The sequence below is a fragment of the Cololabis saira genome, chromosome 22 (genome assembly GCF_033807715.1).
Source record: "Cololabis saira isolate AMF1-May2022 chromosome 22, fColSai1.1, whole genome shotgun sequence".
Lineage (NCBI taxonomy): Eukaryota > Metazoa > Chordata > Actinopteri > Beloniformes > Belonidae > Cololabis > Cololabis saira.
This window is the reverse complement of record NC_084608.1, coordinates 30,682,322-30,702,868: the sequence shown is the minus strand read 5'-3', so window position 1 is coordinate 30,702,868 and position 20,547 is coordinate 30,682,322. Positions and strand designations below refer to the sequence as shown.

General features: G+C 40.5%; 1 protein-coding gene across 1 annotated transcript in view; it reads left to right on the top strand.

Annotated features, from left to right (window-relative positions):
- cnksr2a (connector enhancer of kinase suppressor of Ras 2a) overlaps positions 1–18,978 on the top strand; it is a 119,140-nt gene extending 100,162 nt beyond the window's left edge. Inside the window, exons 21-26 of the mRNA XM_061713574.1 lie at positions 305–402; positions 640–858; positions 2,971–3,112; positions 5,204–5,431; positions 9,312–9,499; positions 18,678–18,978. Coding sequence (XP_061569558.1) covers positions 305–402; positions 640–858; positions 2,971–3,112; positions 5,204–5,431; positions 9,312–9,499; positions 18,678–18,875 — 1,073 coding nt within the window. The 3' untranslated portion in view covers positions 18,876–18,978. The remainder of the gene's footprint in view (positions 1–304; positions 403–639; positions 859–2,970; positions 3,113–5,203; positions 5,432–9,311; positions 9,500–18,677) is intronic.
- Positions 18,979–20,547: the final 1,569 nt, after the last annotated feature.

Sequence of the window (20,547 nt, the reverse complement as noted above, 5' to 3'; positions counted from 1 at the left end):
TGGAAGGATGGATGATGGAAGATGGATGGATGGATGGATGGATGGATGATGGATGGATGGATGATGGATTAGTGGATGGATGGATGGATGGATGGATGGATGGATGGATGGATGATGGATGGATGGATGATGGATGGATGGATGATGGATTAGTGGATGGATGGATGGATGGATGGATGGATGGATGGATGGATGGATGATGGATGGATAAAACCATAAATGCATTGTTGGGTGGGTAAATGGGACAACGGAGGTCTGGATAATGGATGGAAACATGAAGGAAATGTGACGGTGTTTCCAGCAGATTACTGGAGTGAGAGTGAACACGAGGATGAAAGCACCTCCAGCCCGAAGCAGGACAGCCCTCCACCTCCGTACGACACCTACCCTCGACCGCCTTCGGTGAGTGGGGTGAAACAACGACAGCATTTACACCCCAACCCCGAATAAGTGCTCCAGCTGGAACCAGAGTCTTGGATGCATCTATAAAACATCACATGCTCTTCGGTGTCTCCTCTCTTTACCTACTTTCTGACGCTTCTATTCCACCCTAACCGTAACTCTTTACCGTTGCAGTTAAATGAGACCAGACAATCAGCCGACCTCCGTCACATTTCCACTTCTCCGTCTCTCTGTTAGATGAGCGCGTACTTGGAGGGCCGGACCACGCGCCTGTCTTCCACGGAGACTTCTCGTTCCCGCTCTTCTCAGGAAGACTTCCTGTGTGGTGAACCCCCCGCGGTAGCCGCAGAGCCGCAGTACCACCCCGGTCCTCTGGGGGGAGGCACCACTCACAGTGGGAGGAAGCCCGGTGGCAGCACCAGCAGCGACCTGCAGTACAGATGTGATCCGGTGGAGGTGTGTGACGATCAGTGGTGGCTTATTGTCAGTAGGGGGCGCTAGGGCGCCGCCCCCATTAAAATTACAGGGGAAAAAAATTAAAAATAAAGACACAGTACACATAAATTACGTAATAAAAAGTAATTATCACATCTGTGCACTCATAAAATGTGTCTGACTTAATTTTTCAAGCCTTCCCATCCCATACCGGGTTTATTCAGTTGTTTTTTGTGCATAGGTTTCAATAGCGAGGGGCGCCGGCCAAATGAGTGTGTATTGCATGTTCTTAAACTTTTTTTCCATGTGACTTCATGCTGGTTTCTAATTGGTTACTCAAAGACCAATCAGCGTGTTTTCTGTCATTCTTCATCCAATCTGATTGATTCATGAGCTGTCAATCAAAGTCACACCCCTGACAGTGTAGACGCGCGACTGTATTTGTCACTCGCTACAAACGGAGTCACAGCCATAGACATGTATCCGTATCCGCCCCATGGAGCTGCTGCGATACATCAACGTCGCCGCCATATTGGATGTGGCAAGACTGCGTAAACTAATACAAGTAAATTGACTTATTTTCATAAAGCACCTTTCTACAAAGAAATATACGTTTTACGTCTCATTTATTCATTCACACACGCACTAATATACTTGGGAAACAGTTAGGCACTAAATATAATATATTTAATTTTCTGAGATGGCAAAAATAAGAACTTTATTGATCCCACATAGGAGTAATTCATGTTATATCAGCTATAGAGAACAAGGTAGTGGCGAAAAACAATATATATCCCCCCTCACAAAAACAAGAAAAATAGAAAAACATATTTTCTCATCAACAAAACAAATTTAAAATTTTTCAAATAAAAAAATAACATATTTGAACCATTTTTCAGACAATATCTGTCAATATCTCTATATAATAACTGAAAAAAATCTGAAAAATTGTTCAAATATGTTATTTTGTTACTTGAAAAATCTAAAATATGTTTATGTAAAATATGCTACATGTATATGTAGTATATGTAGTATATGTAGTGATATGTAATAAAAAATAACAAAAAAATATTTGTTCAAGTAGAGTTTATAGTTGTGTTGTAATCCCCACTTGCCAGTGCGCCCCCCCAAAACTTTTTTATCACCAGCCGCCACTGGTGACGATGTTTAAAGGAGTCTTATCGAGCTTTTCCATGTTTTAATGAACGCGTTTCAACAGAGCGCATAAGAAATGGGTTGGAAGTCTTGCTGACCCTGGGCTGCAAGAAGTTCCTTATATCTAAAATATCTCAAATAGTGAAATTGGAGAAAGAAGAGAATTGGAAGACAAAGTACCTCTTGCTCCGTGTGGATCTAATCTTGTGTAATGAGCTGCAAACCTGCAGGATCTTTCTGAGGCTTTTGTCTTTTATGATGGTAATAATACGGTGCTGTCACATTTCAGTGTGACAGCTTCTCAAGATATAATGGCCTAACTTCACTACCACACCACAGAAATCTTGATAATTGTTTCAAAATTATTACCTAGTGTTTGACAGTTTTATTCCCTGTTACACCTGTCAGACTGAAATCTGCAAACTTTACGTTTAGTAACAGGAAATACTAAAATATAGCTGACAAATATAGACACAATCATGTCCCTCCAAGGATACTTTTGTTGTTTTTTACTTGAACCTTTGCTTTCTGGGTCTTTTACAAACTATAGTGTCAGATTCTTTGCACAATATGCCACAAACAGGAGCTCTTAATTACAGTCATTCTGCCGTCAGCAGCTAAATTACCATAAATAAATAATTTTAGAGGTTGTTTTCCAAGTCCCTGAGGCGAGGAAATTTTCAGTATTTACTGCTCTATTGTTGGTTTGTAATGAATAATTTGCTCTTGTGGCTTTTTATTTTTTTGCATTCAGTGAACAAAAGGCAACAAATGAACACACAGCATCATTGTCTGAGTTTGTAAACTCAAAAGTACCGTCAGTAAAATGCTGATAATCTTCTTGGAAACTAATTGTCCTGGACCGGTAATGGAGAGGGTTAATATTTAAGTGTCATCTCATCTTAAAAAGAGCTGTATCATCTGTAGAAAAACCCTGAAAAACACCAACGTCCATCTGTCTGCTGCTGGTTGTTACAGTACCGCTCCAGTCCTGCAGGGGGCAGCAGCGAGACGGGCTCCCCGGGCCGCTCTTCCTCCTCCCAGAGGCGTTCCTGGCAGGACCTGATAGAGACACCGCTGACTGAGGCTGGACTGCACTACCTGCAAACTGGACCACTTGGTAACGCACCAGTTAAACTGTGTGGTATTCATTCATTCATTCATTCATTCATTCATTCATTCATTCATTCATTCATTCATTCATTCATTCATTCAGTCATCGGTACTCTCGTCAGTCCAATCCAGGATTTACCAGAGCCCGTTGGGTTACACCCTGAACAGGTCATCAATCCATCTCATGCCAGTTCCATTCAGTTCAGTTAAATTCATCAAAGCTTTATTATTCCTCCTAATTAGTGATAAATGTTTATTTATCAGACTCTGATACAGTGGGTTTGTTCTGATAATTTCTAATTTTCAAACATATTTTGATAATTATCTTGCGTGACAGGGTTTTAATCATGCTTTCCCCGGTGCACGAATGGTGAACTTTTTCTTCATCGTTTAGATATTGAATGACAAAGCATTTCTTGAGAAATTAATGCTTTAACAAGGACAACTTGGCCTCTCTTTTTTGGACTCTTGGTCTCTTTATCGCCCCCTTGTGGTTGGCCACGGTAATACTCAGAAACTCAGTTCCCTCCAAGTAAATGGTCACGGGGCATGGTGGCGCAGCTGGTAGCTCAGCCGTCTCACAGCAACAAGGTCCTGGGTTAGAAACAAGGTCCTGGGGTAGAAATGTAATCAAAACGCATTTTTATGCAGAAAATATTGATTTTATTCACTAAAAAATAAGAAATGTCCGCCATGTTTTTTTTTTTTTATTCAGTCCCTCGCTCTGAAGGGCTAGATTGATGCCCCCTAGCCCTCGATTTGGCCACTACCCCTACATGCAAAGAGGAATTGGGACACCACTACCCTCACGGGAACGCGCAAAATTTAGGGGTAGTGCTGAAAAGTAGGGGTAGTGGGCGTATTGGGACTGGGCCTTGAACTCAGTATAGGGCCTCCCGGGGTTGGTAGAGGGAGCAATGCCCAGGACTGTCACTTAGGTAGAGCACTGGGTGATGAAAATGGGGAAGAAAATCAGGGTAAAAATATATATTTAAAAAAAGGATAACCGAATCACGCTTGTTGTCTTCTTCTTTGTGATTTTCTGAGAACTTGAACTTGAACTTTTGATATAATTTATGTCACGTTGGAGCCTCTATTTCTGAGATACATTTGCCATGATGGGAGGAGGTGATCCATAGTACTAGTATGTACTGATCTTACCCAAATGCAGTATGCAATATGTGAGCAAGTGCAAAGTTAGGGTGCCACCTGTGTAAAGATTTCTAGTTCGCTGGATTTGACCAGTCTTCTTCGTTCAATCCTTCCCATAATATAACAAATCAAAAGCTGCTTCGTGAGGTTGTTTATAAGTCTGTTTCCTACAGAGGTCCAGCATTTCTAGTATCCTGTGTTTGTTCTTGCAGATAACAGTTTTAGTTCCTGATTGGCACGTTGGCCCGAGGCCCAGAGGCTGCTTTATCCAGCATCGTTTATCTTTCCTCTCTTTATTCTCATGAATTATTTATGATGGAATCACAAATAAAATTAAATTTACTATGTTCAGAGTCTGTGAAGGTGTTTAGCTGCCTCGGTGTCGGATATGTCTGTGTTTTTGCTCACAGGAATGAAAAGATGCAAGAACATTAATATAGAAAGAAGGTTTTTAACAAATCAATTGTGTGTTTTGTGTATCAGAAAAATCAGGCATGGATGGATGAAATTTCACAAATAGAAAAGACATTCTGCAGCAACATTTAATCCTTTGTTTTTCTGAACAAATCCCCAAAAGCAGTTTTTAAAGTTTTAAAACTTAGTGCTGAAGAATCGGTCCCTGTGAGAACTGACCCCCAGTGACGATTTGACCTCTGACCCGAACTGAATACATATCACTGAGTTACTGATGTTCATAAAAGCTTGAGTGTGTTTATGTTGTTCTGTGTTAAAGTCGGTTGTGTTTCCTGAGGGAATAAGTCATGTTTTCTTTTATGAAGAAGATTTGTAAAACTCAAGGCATTTAAAACACAGATGGACTGTTTTAATAAAGATTATGATTTAGATGCATCTTTGTCACTCAGTAATAAAACATGTTCTTCATTCTTTGATGCATCAATAATTTAAGCCAACGGCTGGTTTTTTCTCCTCTGAATTTCCGTCACAGAGGACGCCGTCTTCGCTGAGCCCAGTCCGGGCGGCGGCGGTTCGATGATCGCTGGAGGCGTTTATACTCTCCCTCCACAGAGGAATGCCCCGTTGCCCATGGCGATGCAGAGGCTAATCCCTATGGCAACCCAGGGAGGGAAACCCCGCAGCTTCACGCTGCCGCGAGACAGCAACCTGCACACACTCCTGGCGCTGCCTTCCAAAGAGGAGCAGGACACACACGGCGGTGAGTTCAGTGAGCCGCACGTATGTGGCGTGAACACATGCAGGTCATGTCTGGAAGCAACGCTCTTTAATTCTGTGTACTTTCATTTTAATGTAAAAACAATGCAAATCATCTGCCGGTAGTAGGTCCAACCGTGATGTTGGACATTAAGGCCAAACAAGCCCACTTTGGTCCCATCTGACAGCTGACAGTCCCTCCAAACACACTGTTACTTCTCCAGTCTTGTTTTAATCACGTTGCAGTGGACTGGAATCGTATTCGTATTGCTCTTGTGTTTCTCTGAGGATTTCATGGTCAGACTCTCCTGAAATGTCCCCTCCTGGGAACACTGGGCTGAATGTTTTCCACTGATCAATTAATCCAAAAGTCTGTGGAAAGTTTCTCATAATCGTTTCCAGATTGATTTCCGTCAGTAATTGCTTTTCTAGGATAGTTGCTTATGTCTTTCCTTCTAGGCCAGGGGTCGGCAACCCGTGGCTCTTTAGCGCCGCCCTAGTGGCTCCTGGAGCTTTTTTAAACATGTTTGACCTTTTTTTTTCTTTTTTTTTTCTTTATGTTCTTTTTTTCCTCCTTCTTCCCTTTTTTTCTTTTTTTCTTCTTTTTTCTTTTTTTTCTTTTTTTCTTTTTTTCTTCTTTTTTCTTTTTTTCTTTTTTCCTTTTTTTCTTTTTCCTTTTTTTCCTCTTTTTTTTCCTTTTTCCTTTCCTTTTTAATCTCGCCATTTCAACTTTTTTCTCAACATTTCAACTTTTTTCTTGAAATTTCCACTTTTTTCTCGACATTTCCACTTTTTTCTCGAAGTGCATAATGAAAAATCTTCCCCCAGTTCTAACTAATATAGAAACATGCAGCATGTGCTGCCTTCATTCTAAGGCTTATACAAGACTTTTCATTTTTTGCGGCTCCAGAGATATTTGTTTTTTGTGTTTTTGGTCCAATACGGCTCTTTCAACATTTTGGCTTGCCGACCCCTGTTCTAGGCGTTGTGTTGACACACACCTGAATGCTCCACTAAGCTGCTAAAATGGCTGCTTTTGTAAAGATCTGCACTCCTGCTGACAATCAGTTCATCAAGCTGCCGATCTTTTTGACTTCTTTTTTTTTTTACGGAAATAATGGCACAGTGAAAAAAAGTGTTCATCTGAGTCTACATTTCCCAAACACAAAGATTTAAGACTATCTCAGTTTTTTTTATAACAGAAATACACAGAATTAAAAGCATGTCAGAGATCTTTTCAAAGCTTTTACGTACAGTAGTCAAAATTTTGTTCACAACTTCTGTAAACGCAGGATTATAAAACACTGATACATTTAAAGAGTGCTGGGGAAAAGAGTTTTAGGCGTAAGGCCATGAAGACATCAGCTGTTAATGTGTTTACTAGACGGTAAAGTCAAATCAATATTCATCTTCAAAAAAGCATCACGTCTTCAGTCTGTTTAAGCCAATAAATCCCAAACAATGGTGCTTTTTACCGCTCATGGAGTTATGGCTTCATAGACAAATCCGTCTTCATATTGAAGCAGTTTAAAGTCTTGTTTGTTGCAAAGTGTGAAGATTAGACAGAAGCAAACGAGGAGAAAAGTCAGGTTAAAAGGAAACGAAATGCAAATATTTGCAGTATTTTCAGCCCTCAGATCGTATTAAAAGCACCGACGGGTCAAGTGATGTCTAAAAATCCAGCTCTCTTCTGTTCTTGTTCTCCTGAGGGGTGGCTTTTGTTTGTTTTGTTTTGTGTTTGCAAAGGGTTTATCAGGTTTTTGTTTTGCACAGAATACTAACACCAAAACCTCATGGGTTTCTGATTGTTTTGGCTCAATCTTGTTAACAAACTGTGCTGCTCTGATTACGGCGCCTCCACAGCAGCTCCTGCTCCGCGTGGGACAGGTGTTATATAACCTGTTTAGTAAATTTAAAGGAACATTTCTGAGTTAAATCAACCCGAGGTGTACTATTAGACGGTAATGAGTGCAAACCTTCGTTAGGAGTGTCGATATCACCTCGTTATCCACTGACATCACGCAAACTCCTGTCAATCAACACAGAAGGAGGAGGGGTCGTGGCGGCCAGGATCCCAGTAGTAGCGCAACGTTGGCAGCCAACTTACACAGACTTATAACAAGGTAGAGGCTACCAGAAATAAATGCCAAATTTAAATGAGTCTCCTGTGCAGGATGGCTGGACTCGGAGTCGAGTCTCTGCTCCTCCACATCAAGAGGAGAAAGCTGAGCTGTTCGTGCATCAGGTTAGGATGGACTCCTGGACATCTCCATGTCCGTCCTGGAGGACGCCCTGGGGAACATTTAGGACACTGGTTGAGAAGTCCTTGGTGTTGCCGCAGAAGGGCTACAGAAGGTAGCTGGGGAAAGGCATGTCTAGACATGTCTGCAGAAAGGAATAATGGATGGATGGATTGATGGATTTACTCCAGAATCTTCTTTAGCAACTAAGGCCCCGTTTACACATAGCCGGGTATTTACAAAAACGGATATTTCCCCCTATACGTTTTGAAAAATACCCTCGTTTACACGAACCCGCATAAATCCGCTGTTAAGGAACTATGAGCAGCCAAACCTGCAGGGGGCAGTGTAACGAGAAGCATAAAGTCATGCTAGCCAAACTGTTCGAATCAGAATCCTGGAAAAAAACGTCAACAAATGACACGTGTGAAGCCTGAATAATATGGTTCCGCGTTAAATCGACGGCGTAGCCTACGTACGGTGTGCGTCGCCGCGTACCCTAGGCCGTAGGCTCTGCGTTGGTGTAACGCGGAACCATAAATCAGCCTGGACTGCCAGTTACTTCCAAGACGGAACGAGAGTCTTTCGTTTGGAGTAACAGAGAAGTGGAGTTACTTTTAAGTGTGACTTTAGAATATAAAACAGGTAAAATACAAGAAAATATTGACGGTGGCCAAACAAATTGTAAACACAGGTCGCACAGATGACGCTGTTGACGTTTCTGTTGCATAATGTGACGTTCTGAAGCCTAAAAGTCAGTTTCCCTCCGTTTACAAGCAAACGTGAAAACGGAGTTTTTGAAAATCTCCACTTTGGCCGGAGTTTTCAGAAATGATGGTTTTTGGTGACTTTGAGCTTCGTTTTCGTGTAAACGAACGTCCAAAACGCATGAAAACGTCACCGTTTTTGCTACGTGGAAACAGGGCCTAAAACTCATTCTTAAGGGCATTTGGAAGCACAAATGTCACGATTCATGCATAACCATTTTTAAGAAACCAGTTAAATCTGCATAAGGAGACACGCAAGTTTTTCCTATTTGTTGTTGAAACGTGTTCTGCACATTATTTCTTTTTAACAGCAGAGCAGAAACAGAGAATGGAAATGTCTCCCTCTGAGCAAAAGTCACCGGAAACTGAAAAGAAAAGACCTTTTGTAAGTTGAAGTCGTTGACGTCAACAGATGTGCCGGCTCTAAATATGCTCCGAGGCATACACATTTCCATTTAAGTCAACATCAGTATCCATTAACACACGCTGCGGCCAGGCACTATTGTAATGAGGCTAATGAAAGCACAGTGCTCTGGTTTCCAAACCGGGGCCAGCAGCACCAGAGGAAAGATGCCAGATTAAAATGTGATCAGGTGATGCACGAATGATGAGTTGGAGAATAGATTGAACATAAAAACTGATGCTGAGGAGGAAATAAACCTGCCACAGTTGGGAGAACGTCCCTGCGGCTGGAGGAGAGGAGGATTTAATCATCATTATTAATCTCATTACACCGTGTGGAGGAAGTGTCAGGAGGGGGGGGAGGGGGGATCTAAGATCCGTCTCAGCCTCTCAGCTTCAGATCTGGAGTATGATGTGATTGGAAGAGTTCAGATCACCTTTAATCGATCTCTCTTTCCCTCCGGCTGCGGTGAAGGAGGCAGTGAAGGCGCATCCTTGGGCGACTTGTTTCGTGCGTGCGAGCAGGGCGGAGTCTGTCCTCTGGGGCGGGGGGCCGAGGCCAAGAGCCAGACGGAGTTCAGGCAGTCGTTCCTCCGGCGGGCCGCGGACCCTCAGCTCAACGACCGCCTGCACCGCCTCCGCATACTGACCTCCACGCTGAAGGTTGGTCCATACGTCCACACACATGAGAGACACACATCCAGTACATGTTGCGACCCGAGACGCAGCCGTGCAACAGCTGGGACGGCCTTTGAGGACAGTTCATGGTCTCCTAGTTTATGTGCATGGACTGATCCTACCAACAATTCATACTGTTGTTCTCAGATACAAACCCCATCTCCAGAAAGGTTAAAAAGTTTTCCAAAATGAAAATGTAATCTGCTATCTGTTAATGTGTTTGATTCATTTCTTAAAGGTAAGGTAAGCAATTCTGGTTGATTTTTAACACAGAACACATTTTTCACTTTTAGTGATTCTCTCTCTCTCTCTTCTGTCTTCATACATGCGTACATACTAGGGGTGTAACAATATATATCGTGCCACGTAATTCGGCGATACAAAAACGTCACGATACGTGTCGTGGAGGTGACAAACTGTAGTGCGATATTGGGTTAATAATATTAATATATTGTGTTGACTAGTAACACGCATCCTTTTGGTGCAGCGGGATCACGTGACGACCGCGCCTCGACCCGCGGACCAAAATCTTACTACGCTCAGAAGAAACTAGTACCGTTTTACGCTCCCGATCACGGGACTCTTGCAGGGTTTTGAGCTCCGAACTTTTACTTATAAGCTGAGCATGACTCAATCTTTTTTATTATGTAAAGATTGTGTCGTCCCCAAAGGTGGGAGCAGGATGAAACGATAACGGGGTTCACATTACAGCCTCAGGCTGGAGCAGGTGAAGCTCTGAGTTCTGGCAGAAGATAAATAACATGTCATGTTGAATTTTGAGTTTGGGACTTTTCATAGTTTATTTATTTATTTATTTATTTAATTTTAGTTGTTAAATTTCTGAAAAAGAAAAAAGTCAAATCATACATGAGAGAAACTATTCAGTTTGTGGCAAAATATTTGTACTTGTATGAAACTGAAGATGCATAATGCAAACTTGACATTTACTTTTAGTTCAGTTTGTGGAAAATGGTTGGCCTGGCTTTCTCTTTAAAACTTAAACATTTATAAAGCATTACAAACTGTAACAATAGGACAAACGCACAGCATTGTTTTGTATTTCGTCGTATCATATCGTTATCGTGACCTCAATATCGTGTATCGTACCGTATCGTGAGATTAGTGTATCGTTACACCCCTAGTACATACCCACCCCCCCGTAAATATTGCTCCAACCAATCACTGCCAGGGTTCATGCTCCTGCTCGTGAAGTTGGGGGGCGAAGGGGCACTGAGGGGAACTTTGAAGTGAATTTGCTTTAGACCAGAATGGGTTTTCAGCAACAGACAGAAAGGGGGAATTCATTGCCTCCTCTTCCAAAAAAACGGGGATCTTACCTATTTATGACAAATTAAGGCCGTTTGTAGCCCCCGACCATCAGCTCGTCTCCTTTTGCACTTATTCACACTAATATGTGCAACACTCGGTAGTCGATTGGTAAGATGGCGCTTCTGTCTCAGCTTCAGTGCGTGTCGCTCTGGTCCCTAATGAAACTTTGCGCTCATTACCATCTAGTAATAGACACGGTGTTGATTTAACTCTGGAAGACACAGTTGAAAAAGGAGCTTTTATACAGTATCGCTGGTGCTTTGACCAAAGTACGAAACTCATACCTCATTAAAAGCTTAAGAACATGACTAACAGCTCTCCTTTGAACAATAACAAAATAGTTTTTAGTGTCTTCGGTAACTGGCTTTCCTATATTTTCATGTTTTTAAAAAGTAAATGAATCTAGAACTGGATTCAGGTGTCAGCTGTGGTTTATTTTATTTAGTTAACCTTTATTTAACCAGGTAACTCAAGTGAGAACAGTTTCTCATTTACAATGAGACCTCGTATGCTTTTATATATTTTTTATATTTATTTTAATGTTCTCAGGTTTGCCGTCTCTTTAGGTCATATTTTCATACAATTTTAATTGTCTTCCGGCCGTCCTTCTCTGTCCGTGTTGACTTTGTGCTGTTTTCCTAGATTGTTCCCACCTGTGTCTCGTCAACCCCTCTGAGTGAATACAGTTAGTTAGTTTCTGCACTTTGCTCTCTGAACTCTGAAGTTGGTTCCTACACTGTTTTTTCTTTTTATCAAAGAGACCTTTAAGACAGTCAGCAAAGAAACCATGGCGATAAACCTTAAATACACCTTTTAATCAATTGGGAACTCAGGCTTGTATTATTTTTTTGGACATGGGGTTTGTGTTTTGGAGAAAACTGGAACTTCACACCAACAACAAGATGAGCTGCCACGCTGATAGATGGAACAAGACCATTTCAGGAGTTAAACAAAGCTTAAAAATATTAAATTGGCCAAAATAATGTAAATGCGTGAAAGTGTGACCAAGAGAACTATTCAGGACACACAGATGTGGAAATGATGAACTGGTCCTCAACACATGGAAGTAAGAACTTCCACCTAAAAGCACATTGATTACATGAATGAAAGGAAAAGTTATAATCTATATTCCCAGGATGCCGTTAAGAGTGAAGCAGATAATTATTACCGGTTTGTTGAATTCATTCAGTTGAAAAAAACACATCATGATACTTGTACTGGTTTTACAGAAAAGCAACTGGTAAAAATCATTTTACAGGTAAAAAAACAGACAGTATTTTACAAAACAGAAAAGAATCACAGTAAGGAACTGGCATCTTTAAAGGGACCTGTTTCACTTTTCCTTGTTGTCTGCCATAGTTCAACATCAGATGTCAAGTTTATCCCTGTAACACATTTGAAATGCAGTACAAACCTTCAATAATCATTAATCAGCCATAAATAGAACTACGATAAGCAATTAAATGTCAAGAAAATAGAGCAAATATAAATTTAGGCAAATAAATGACCTGTGTTTACACAATTAAAGTCAAAATATCCTTAATTGTGGATAAAACTGGAAGTAAAACTAACATTTGTTATGATATTGGCTTTTTTCAGTTTTTGTGCACTCAACTGCATCCGGCACACCATGAACTAAAGTACGCAGCTGACAACTACTTTTACCCAAAACAAATGATTTTGGAGTTAATGCTCACTTTATTGGCGGATGAATCACAGCTGACAAATCATGGCGTCATTTTAGTTGCCAAAATGGATATTTATCGACTAAAATGCACCCAAAGGGAGAACTTTTTGTCAAGAAAAAAAACCTAAATCCTCAAAAAAAAACGAGGATTTAGGTTGAGCAAGTTGAGTTTCCCTGAACTTTATCTTTTTTCTGTTCAGTAAAAATCTGAGGTAGCATTTCTTTCCAGTCTTTATCCATAAATTAACTTTCAAGCACTATTTTATTAATTAATTTGACTTATATAAAGCACTTATGAGTTGTTAGTGTCTTAAATTCAGTAGTGTCCTGCATGGTCACTTTTTATGGAAAACCAAGAAGGAACTTTAAAGATTGACGGCTAGACAGAAAAGTCACATTTTTGCTGTCTACAGTTAAAACCTCCAAAACACATAATGATTCCAGTGAATGCTGCAGTGTATTTTGCATCAGACAGTTATTTACTTCAAATCCAATTAATCATAATTTGAACTGTCGGCCCCTTTTTTGAGCAAAAAAACAAAAAAAAAAGGGTCAAAGCTACATTAATGTTGTCACATTATTACATTCATTGTGGCTGCACTTTGTATTTTTACAATAAAATAACAATTCAGACGGTTTAATCCAAAAACAATCACTAAGAGACAACAAAATATGTCGTGTTTTGTGTTGTGAAAGAACCCATTAAATGCTCTTTAATACGTTCTTTCCAACTAGAATATCTAGACTGAATATGAGTGTCTAAGTTACCAAGAATAAAACTTGAAAAATGATTCAGATTTCAGCAGATTTAATTAAACAGTTGCATGCAAAAAGGATCAGTCAGTCAGGCGCCTCAGTGCAGAATAGCATGAAACAAAGGAAGCATAATGATTTTAAGGCATAAAATATGATTCATTCTTAAGATTCGAGTAGACAAAAACATCTTTAAGGCCAGTGTTAATCTTTTTTTGAGTTAGGCCAAGGCTGTACTTTGCTGCTCTCAGCAGTTTTGGTTTAATCAAGTGGCCAATGCTAAATTTTCCATCCCAAACATCCAGCAGTAAGTTCTCTGAAACGCTGGTTACAACTCTCTACGGGGTTCAGCAGATCATCGGCAGAAGTCAACCACCGTTCATGAGCCATGAGAAATCCTCCCTGACTCTTAGTTCGCTCAATTCTGTTAAATGAATAGTTTTTGACATCTAGGCTTTAAACAAATTAACCATCCTCATTTTTTTTGGGCTAATTTATTTTCAGTTTTACAATGTATACAAAGATATCAATATACTAACAGTATATACATAATACAAGGTAAGGCATAAAGGATAAACTTCCTTACCCTATCAGAGAAGAACCCCCCCAATACAAACAATACAAACAACTACATTACGTACTTGATGTAAGAGATGTATCGATATGGTCTAGATATGGCTGCCAAATTTTCAAAAAGGTGTTATATCGACAGAGGTGTTATATAGAGAATATGTGATTTTTTTCCAGGGGGATGCAATTATTCATCTCAAAAGACCATCCGTCGATAAATAGAGGGGAATTCACTTCTTGGCCAAACACAGAGCAACTTCCATGAATTTGAGTTGTGCACTGTTTAGAACAGTGGTTCCCAACCTTTTTTCCTTGTTCCCCCCCTACTTGTGTCTAAGACCAGCCAGGCCCCCCGACCCGTACGTACTAGCACCAAAATAGTCTTTAATTGAAAAAACCAACATTAATTATGTTTTTTTGATACATTTCTCTTTGGTTTACTCTGTATACATACATGTATGACTTTGTTTTTTCTCCAATGTCACCAATGTATAAAATATGCACAAAAGGACATAAAAGGGAATAAAAATATTTCTGAAAAATGTCTCTTTTAATATGACCAAAATTTTTAACATTTTGCCTTACCTGTCGGAGTAGATTAAATGTTGAGTAATTATATAATAATAAGGAATGAAATCATTTCCTGTGTTTGGAACCAGTGTATAAAAAACACAAAAAAATATTCAAGACATTCATAAATTATTCCTAACAATGTCTTATGAATGACTCATTCGCAAATATAATTTTTACAACTGCATATCCTCAAAGCAGACAAAGTTTCGCGCCCCCCCAGAGATCTCTGGCGCGCCCCAGGGGGGGCCCGGACCCCACGTTGGGAACCACTGGTTTAGAGAACCACGAATACATGTAAGGTTCCCCAATAAACACAGTTCAGGGTCCAGTGGAACACTAACTCCTGTGATCCTGGTTAAAGTGGAGTAGATATCATGCCAAAAAGGCCTCACTTTGGTACAACCATCCTCATTTTTAAATCAATGTGACCACATCTGCACATAAATCCTCCTCACAATGGAACGACTGATGCTTCTACTAATTGCTCTCACCATGAAAGTGTCTGTTCCATGCACACCAACCACCCACACATGCTGTCAAATGTCTGTCCTGCTGGTGTTTCTGCCGTCACGTGTCTCGCTGTGTCCGCCGGTTTGGTTCGAGTCTTCATCTGTCCAGCACTGAGCGTTGCCGATGCTTCCGAATGGCTCCCTCGCCCCGACTTTCATCTGTGTCTGGAGTTTGTTTCCTTGTGGTTGTACTGTATGTGGCAGTGGTGGCTGTGGAGGGTGTTGTTGCTTGTTGCTACAGTGTTTCTGCAAGAACCTGTTTTTAGTTTTGCCTGTTTGAGCTTCCATGTCGTTTCCTTGTCCGGCGTGTCCTAGAGGTATATACCAAGCTTTGGGGAGAGTTTGGACGAAAACATTGTACATCAGAGACCGAAGGGAGGCTGGTAGAAGCTACATGTGCTGCTCTGCTCTCTGGCAGGGGTCTGTACTGAACGGTCGGGGCAGCAGCAACATATCTGCAGTGGTTGCTGTGGAAACAACAAAGGGAAATGTATTTCATCTTTATCTTTCAGTGTTAAGAGTAAATCACAACAACAGGAGAGAAGGGAGAAGTAGATTTTCTCAGCTGATGACAGGACGCAGTCACTGTTGTCCTCTCTTGAATGATTTATCATCAGTCAAACATTTGATTCTGCTCTATCTAAAAGTGAAACATTGGACCAATGTAAATTAATTTTCTAAATCTACATTCGTCATCTACGGAGCCTGTAAGAACTCAAGTGAAGAAAAGAAAGTAACTTCGTGGCCACATTAAAGTTAATCGAGAGCACGTTATGTGTCATCGTGAGCACAATTTATTAAAGTGTGGGTACGATTAACAAAGCGTGCGCACATTTTAATTTACGTGCGCACGTTATATTCAATCGTGCTGTAAAGCGTCCCTTATCAGCCATAAGGGCATTAAGATCCTTTAAACATGGATCTCCTAAGAATTTACCATGGGTTAGGCATGGTGCAAAAAGAAATGCTGGCAACTCTAGCCACCCAACATGATATAGTGATCAGTCTAGCCACTTTAAAAAGAATGCTTAGAGCAAGTAATCTCCACCGTCGGAATTATGATGATCTAGGTCTCATCATTGATTTTATTTTGGGCAAACTCCAAGGCCCAGGAAGACTCCATGGGTATCGTTGGATGCACAAGAAATGCATAAATAACGGTTTACAATTAACTAAAGCGAGCACTCAATTAAGGAAAACGAGAGCTCGTTTAACCAAATCGTGCGCACAGTTTAGTGAAAAAAAATGTGCACACGTTTTATGAACTCGTGTGTACGATTGATTAAATCGTGTTCATGATTTAATAACTCGTGAGCACGTTATATTAACTCGTGCACACAATTTAATTAAACGAGCACACGAGTTAATAGATCGTGCACATGAGTTAATAGAACGTGCACATGAGTTAATAGAACGTGCACACGAGTTAATAGATCGTGCACATGAGTTAATAGATCGTGCACACGAGTTAATAGAACGTGCACATGAGTTAATAGAACGTGCACACGAGTTAATAGATCGTGCACATGAGTTAATAGATCGTGCACATGAGTTAATAGAACGTGCACACGAGTTAATAGAACGTGCACACAAGTTAATAGAACGTGCACACGAGTTGATAGAACGTGCACATGAGTTAATAGAATGTGCACACGAGTTAATAGAACGTGCACATGAGTTAATAGATCGTGCACATGAGTTAATAGAACGTGCACACGAGTTAATAGATCGTGCACATGAGTTAATAGATCGTGCACATGAGTTAATAGAACGTGCACATGAGTTAATAGAACGTGCACACGAGTTAATAGATCGTGCACATGAGTTAATAGATCGTGCACATGAGTTAATAGAACGTGCACATGAGTTAATAGAACGTGCACACGAGTTAATAGAACGTGCACACGAGTTGATAAAACATGCACACGAGTTAATTAAATGTGCTCACGTTTTATTAAATCGCGCGAACAAGTTAATAAAACGTGCGCCTGATTCTGTCAACATTAAAAATATATTGCATGATCCTTCACAGGCTCCGTAGTCATCCTCCATGTCGTCATTATTTATAAAACGCTTGACTAGAAGACAACTGGACTTCTTTTCTTGCCCTTCAAAGATGTCTGGCCTCTTGTCTTCTAATCACTGTGTTGTGGTTGTTCCTGACCAAGTTTAGGTCAACCCCCCCCCACCCCCCGCTGTAGTCCACTTGAAACCAACTTGAGTTTGTTATAACGGTTCATTTCATCTGTGGACGCAGTAATCACACTTGGATTTGAACCAAGTATGTTGGAGGTCGAAACAAAATCAATAGAGAAAACAGCAAAAACAGATTACAGTGTATGAGCATTTATGACATTAAATTCTTGTCCAACAAACCAACATACAGTTTAACCGAAAAAATACTTTCTTTTTTTTTTTTATAGTTATTTGACTGGTGAATAGCTATTGCATGCTGGGAAACTCCACCCAACCATCTCAACAAGCCACAATAGTAAAGCCTCATTAAATCCTTTTTTTTCATGAAACTTGGATAAATGAAACGGTTGTGGTGTCACAAAGCAATTAAATATATTTTCACCCCATGAAGAGCACAACACACGCTCTTCCTGCCGTCTGTTGACATTTTTGCACTGAGAGACATTAATAAGTCATAAAAGTGCCGAGGATTTTCTTCAGTTGTCTGAAGATACGTATTTTGCTATGTTTGTGTTTCAAAATACGGAAAGTTTCCAGTCATTTGAAGTGGAGCAAACAAACTAAAGCATGAAAGCACCCTTATACCTCGCTTCTATACTTCTGCACATATGTTTCACCTGATAAATTACAGTTGGTGTTATTACTTTTAATAAGAGGGAAGATTCACAAGTGCAGAAACTAAAGAGAACAGAGACTTAGGGGTTTTAACAACCACAAAATATTTATATGTGGAGTCCCTTATAGGGAACATGTTATGCAGGGAAATATATATATAATATATAATATATATATATATATATATATATATATATATATATATATATATATATATATATATAAAATAACTGTACGTGACAGAAAAACATTAGAGACATCACTAAGCCTTTTCATTTTCTTTGAGTTGTCCATGCAGAAATTCATTTAGCTATTGGGATTTGCGGGGTGTTGTGACATCACAGACCGAGATCAGAGTCATTTTAACCAACGTTATCTTTATTGTCACCTTAGTTCTCTTTATCCTGTAATTTTTGCCCCCTCAGAAGAGGGGACTTCAAATTTATAATACTAATTTGAAAAGAGAGGCACCCTGAGGAAGAAGAGGGTGGAGTTGACTCCACCCCTTAAAACCCGCTGGTTATATAGTTGTTTTTATCCTCTAGTTGGAAAAAAACAAAAATTTAGGAAACTGGGACAGCTTTTTTTTCTTTTTTTTTTTTTTTAAAAAGGGGCTTAATATGTCTCTTTTAAGTTAAAAAGTCATCATATTTACGATGATGTACTTGGTAATGATGACTTCATGGTAGTTCAGCTATCTGCACTCATTCATATATACATCTTATGTTCTAATGAGGCTCCAGTAAATCCAGTAAAGTTTGCTGCAACGAATACTTAAATAATCGAGGCATCAGGTGAAAATCTCCCCAAACCTCAGTGTATCCCCGTTACATGTGTGTGTGGCTTCCCGTGTGTGTGCGCTGTGAAGAGTAGCGGTGACTGTAACTGTGAACAAGTGACCCACCCCTCCTCTGTTTCTGCATCCTCATAGGACAGGGAGGGGGAGCTCGCGCTGATTGACAGGCTGCTGGCCAACCCCCAGCTGTCGTCGGCAGAGTTCCAGGAGTGGAAGAGAGCCTATCAGGAGCTGTTCTCTCAGGAGCCCGACGCGGCTGCCGAGTCGGAGCCCGGGCCGCCCCTCACCCCCTCGCTGTCTCACACACACTCCTACATCGAGACGCACGTCTGACGCAAACACACGCTTAAATGGGCCGATTCCCAGTAGGGTTGGAAGAAACTGCTCCCGATGTTTTCACGCCTCGTGGGTCGTGATCCGAAGAGACGTAGTCTTGTGACGGGGCTCCCGCTAGTGTTGGACTGAGACGAGGGAGGACACGAGGACGCGTAAAAAGTTGAACATCACAGCTTTTTCTGAGGAGCCCCATCAGTCCATGAGCTGGTGGGTCGTACCCGCCCGAGTGACTCGGGGGGGGCGGACAATGCGCTGATTCTTGAGTACAGTAATCCCTCGCTATAACGCCGTTCACTTTTCACGGTCTCGCTGCTTCACGGATTTGCATTGTGGATTGTGTTCTGCATTCTGATTGGCTAAATCAGGGATCAGCAACCCGCGGCTCTAGAGCCGCATACGGCTCTAGAGCCGCATACGGCTCTTTAGCGCCGCCCTAGTGTCTCCTGGAGCTTTTTCAAAAATGTTTGACCTTTTTTTTCCTTTTTTCTTCTTTTTTTTCCTTTTTTCTTCTTTTTTTCCCTTTTTTCTTCTTTTTTGCCTTTCTCGAAATTTCAACTTTTTTCTCAACATTTCAACTTTTTTCTCAACATTTCGACTTTTTTCTCGACATTTCAACTTTTTTCTCGACATTTCAACTTTTTTCTCAACATTTCGGCATTTTTCTCAACATTTCAACTTTTTTCTCGACATTTCGACTTTTTTCTCAACATTTCGACTTTTTTCTTGACATTTCGACATTAATCTCAACATTTCAACTTTTTTCTCAACATTTCGACTTTTTTCTCAACATTTCAACTTTTTTCTCGACATTTCAACTTTTTTCTCGACATTTCGACTTTTTTCTCTCGACATTTCAACTTTTTTCTCAACATTTCAACTTTTTTCTCAACATTTCAACTTTTTTCTCAACATTTCGACTTTTTTCTCGACATTTCGACTTTAATCTCGACATTTCGACTTTTTTCTCGACATTTCGACTTTTTTCTCGACATTTCGACTTTTCGCCATTTGCCCCCATTTTGAGGCTTATACAAGACTTTTCATTTTCATTTTTTGCGGCTCCAGAAATATTTGTTTTTTTGTGTTTTTGGTCCAATATGGCTCTTTCAACATTTTGGGTTGCCGACCCCTGGGCTAAACAGTCTCCCCGCTTCTTCACTTCCTGTGTCAATAACGTTGGTTGCTTAGCAACAATGCTGAGAACGGCCAATTAGCTTTAGCAGCAGCTCAAGAACGGGACTCTTTGATGAATCGTTCATTACAGTCTCAGATATAATCCATGGTGGCATGTCGGTTTATAAGAATGTTTTTGCCCAGAAGAAAAAAGAGCGACAACAACGACTCATAACTATGTTTTTCTCTCAAAAAAACACACCTGCACTGCGGGCTTTAGAAGAAAAAGACACTACAGAGTCGGGATGCAGCGGCATCAGAAGAGCAGTGAAATACGAGTCACAATACTACTGTAATTATTGTATTTTTTTCCATAATAATTTTCTCGCGTTCAAATCCAATTAATCGGGTCCCGGTGGGGCGGGGCTGATCTCCGCAATTTGAAGCCTTGTATAATAATTGTAAAAAGATAAATAAATAAAAAAAAAGGTTGCTACTTCGCGGATTTCACCTATCGCGGGTTCTTTTTGGAACGTAACCCCCGCGAAAAACGAGG